General features: G+C 65.3%; 1 protein-coding gene across 1 annotated transcript in view; it reads right to left on the reverse strand.

The window, feature by feature from the left end:
• Positions 1-816: 816 nt before the first annotated feature.
• Positions 817-3644, reverse strand: part of PPP2R2C (protein phosphatase 2, regulatory subunit B, gamma) — a 29112-nt gene continuing 26284 nt past the window's right edge. The window contains 2 exon segments of the mRNA XM_012724050.1: positions 817-3468; positions 3540-3613. Coding sequence (XP_012579504.1) covers positions 3177-3468; positions 3540-3613 — 366 coding nt within the window. The 3' untranslated portion in view covers positions 817-3176.

The raw sequence follows: 3644 nt of genomic DNA on the forward strand, positions 1-3644 counted from the left end.
CCAGACGGCCGAGCCCGCGCACAGCCTGAGCCTCCTTGGGCTTGCGCCCCGCCCACGCAGGCGCGGGGAGTCCCTTTGTCCTTCCGGCCACGGACCTGCGTGACGTCACCCTGGCGCCCTGCTGGCCAGAGAGGGGCCCGGCGGGTGGGGCGCCCTCTGCCCCGTGGAGGGTGGCGGGGCGAGCGGCTCGTGTCTGAGTCGGGTCACAGGAGAACCTTGCCTCCGGTTGACCTGCTGTCCCCATGTGGTCTCTGGCCAGCAGGCAGGGCCCAGGGGCCAGGGCGCCAGGTGTGCAGTGGACGCTGGGGCGCTGGCGGGCATCACGGCCTCGGCCCTCAGCCCGCTTCCACGGGCACCGGCTCTGGGGCTCGGCGGCGTGAGGGGCCCATCGCGGCCTGGCCTCTCCGGGTGGCCCTCGGCGGCCCTCAAAACGGGGACCTCTCCCCGTCTGAGCAGCGGCGAGAGCGCGCCAGAGGGACGCCCGAGGCTGGACGTGGAGGGAGGCTCAGAGCCAAGCAGGCTGCATGGAGCCCTCCGTGCCGGCCCCTTGTCCCGGGTCACCGCGGGCAGGCGGCTCCCCCAATGAGCCCAGGTGCCCGGTGGGCTCTCCGCCGGCCGGTCCTGGGCCCCCAGGCGGGCGGGTGGGGAGCTGGCCCGGCCCAGTTAATCTCTCCCCTCCCCAGCGCCTCCACGCTACCGAGCTGATGTTACCCCGCCACGCTGAAGTCAGAGCTCAGCTGGGTGAAAAGCTGACCCGGCGACTGGAGCCGCCCACCGGGCTCGGCCAAGTCAAACCCAACAGCATCCGGGTTTCATTTTCAATGTAACATTTCTTATTTTATTGGAAAAAGCTGGTATTAACATATTTATAATTTTATTCAACAGTTGGATAGTTTGTGAGACACCAAAGGAAGTAAGAATGCACCTATGAGTCACAGTCCAAGATGATCCCTTCTAGTCTGCCGGCTCACCCCACGCCGCCGGCGTGGCCCTCGGGGGCAGGAAGGGTCAGCACAGGAGCCACCCGCAGCCTCAGGGCGGCGGCCGGACTGCCACGCCAGACCCGCGGGAGCAGAAGGTCTCAGCGGGAGGAAGCAGTCTGTGACCTTTTACTGGCCTTCTGCCAGGGCCGGCGTGCCCCCCACATCTCCGTCCACACGCGTCCACTGCTCACCGCTGCTCCGGAGAGGTCACGTCCCGGGACTCAGAGACATGCTGCTGTGGGGTCTTTCGCCCCCTTCTTTTTCACGCTGTGGCTCGGCACCGAAAGTCTCCAGCAGAAGGACGGCCCAGGCCCGCACGGGGCGGCCCTGGGAATGCGGAGTAAGACTTGTACTTGGCAGCGGGTAAATGCTGAACAGTAAACTTGAGCTGCAGACACGCCTCCCCTCTGCGCTGGCCTCCGGGGGCCCGGGGGGGCCAAGCATCCCCGGACGGCCGCCGAGGCCCTCCAGGCGGATCTCGGCGCCACAAGGTTTCTAGACAATCCACCACCTTCTTGAGCGTCTTTACACAGCGGAAAGAAAGGAATCCAATCCCGTGATGGTTACGTTTAATTAGAGTAGATATGGACATATAATACTGTCCAGGTCACCTGGATTCTACAACGATGTGTAAACGAACATTCTTCATTCACATATTAAAAAAAAATCAATGGACCCATTTCCTCGTGTGAATATTGTATGGCCGGAAGTGAGGGCACATGCTTTGTGCTTTTACACACACAAAAGTATATGGTTATCTGTGGAGGAAAGTCTTGGGTGGGCCTGTTTCCTGGGTTAGGTCACACTTGTAAAAAAGGTTGGATTCTGTCAGGGCCTCTGCACTCTGTTTGCTGAATCAAAATGCAAAGCCACGTGGTTGTGCTGCAATTCCAGGGGCAAAGGGTGGGTGTGGTGGTGGGCTTGCTGCGTGGGCATGGCTGCGTGGGCATGGCTGTGTGGGCGTGGCTGCGGTGGGCGTGGCTGCGTGGACATGACTGTGGGCGTGGCTGTGGCGGTCAGGTCTGACAGCGGGGGAGGGACTAATGTGGACAACGACCTTCTCTGTAGTCCTCAGGGAAGTGTCCTCTGGGGTCCTGCAGTCATGAAAGAAATGTATCTGAAAATGGCAATAACATGCAACTTTCTCGTGGAGGCAGTTCGGTGCCCCGGGAGGCGCAGGGCGCACAGGTGGGGTGAGGCAAGGGCACTTCCTGAAGCCACCGGCCAGGCAAGGAGTCGGCAGGCCTTCTCCATCTGGGTCTGGTTCTCCCTCATCACAGGCCACCTGTCCTGCTTCAGCAGATGAGATGCTTCCGGACCCTCCCGGGCGAGAGCGTCGCCTTCGTAAGCACCACCAGCGTGGCGTGTGGAAAGCACCTGAGGCAGACCGGAGGGTTCCTGCCTGCCCAGCCCGTGGCCGCGCCATGGCGGGGCATCTCCCTTCGGGCCGCGGCTTCGCGTGGACACCGTGGGGACGAAGGAGCCTCCCGCTCATCCCGGCATGGACGGCCTGGCGCGGGCAGCGCTTGGTGCTGTGGAGGGGCAGACAGACACCGGCCTCGCGGGCCACGATGAGGGCGCAGAGCAATCTCGGGGTCGGCCTGAGGTCCCGGGAGAGCCCGGCGGGGCAGGCGCGGGCTCAGGTCCATGTGCCCAGGGGGCTGGGCCCTGGCACCAGCGAACGTCCAGCACGGAGGGGAATGGTCAGAGTGACAGGCACACAGACTTCACCGCGTCCTCCCACCCGCTTAAGGACCTGGGGTGTCGGACCACGTCGGCAGCACCCCACGAGGGCCTGACCACGTCGGCAGCACCCCACGAGGGCCTGCTCCCCTAGGTTCTCAGCACGAGTCGGCTCGCGCCCCGAGGGCCTCGGCACGGGAGTGGGGTCGGTTCCCTCGACGGCCGCAGGACCCCCAGCCGGCTGCCCGCGAGCCCCAAAGGGGCGCAGGCGGGACATGAGCCCACCGTCCGGTCCCCAGGAGAGCGGCCACCGGCGCACGGCCACCACCCTAGCCAGGCGGTGGAGACCACCGGTCAAGCGGAGGAAGAAGAGACCCCTGAACTCAAGGTCGACAGTGGCGTCCAGTTCCGGCTCTGCGGCCCGGGATCCTTCGGTGGGGGGGCCGCGCCCCCAGCCATCCTCGCGGCCAGGCCGTCCTGCGCCCGGCCGGGGAGCCGCGGGCTGGACGCCTAGTGCATCTCGGAGTTCACCTTGTCCTGGAAGATGTACAGGTTGTTGGTGGCCGCGATGGCGATGATGTTCTCGGCCGGGTGCCAGGCCGTGTGCAGGATCTTCTTGGTGAAGTCCAGGCTGTCCACGCTGATGTCGTCCCTCCGGCGCTTGCTGCCCACGCACACACGGCGTGGCTTGAGCACGGCCCGGGGCTTGCTGCTCTCCCGGGAGGCCTCCAGCGTCACGTCCCTCTTGGTGTTGCGGTCGAACATGCGGAAGAAGTTGTTGTAGGCGCCGGTCATGATGACGCTGCGGGGAGAGGCGGGCGGGCGTCAGGGGCCGGGGGAGGGGCCCGGCCCTCACCGGCCGCCCCGGCCCACCCCGCCCGGGCACCTGTCCGAGAACAGGAGGCCGTCACAGGTAGACCCGCCCCGCCGAGGTCTCGCAGCTCTGACTGCAACAGGGAGACGTCAAAAGCAGGCGAG

The sequence above is a fragment of the Condylura cristata genome, unplaced genomic scaffold (assembly GCF_000260355.1).
Source record: "Condylura cristata isolate star-nosed mole 26May11 unplaced genomic scaffold, ConCri1.0 scaffold00012, whole genome shotgun sequence".
NCBI classification, from domain to species: domain Eukaryota; kingdom Metazoa; phylum Chordata; class Mammalia; order Eulipotyphla; family Talpidae; genus Condylura; species Condylura cristata.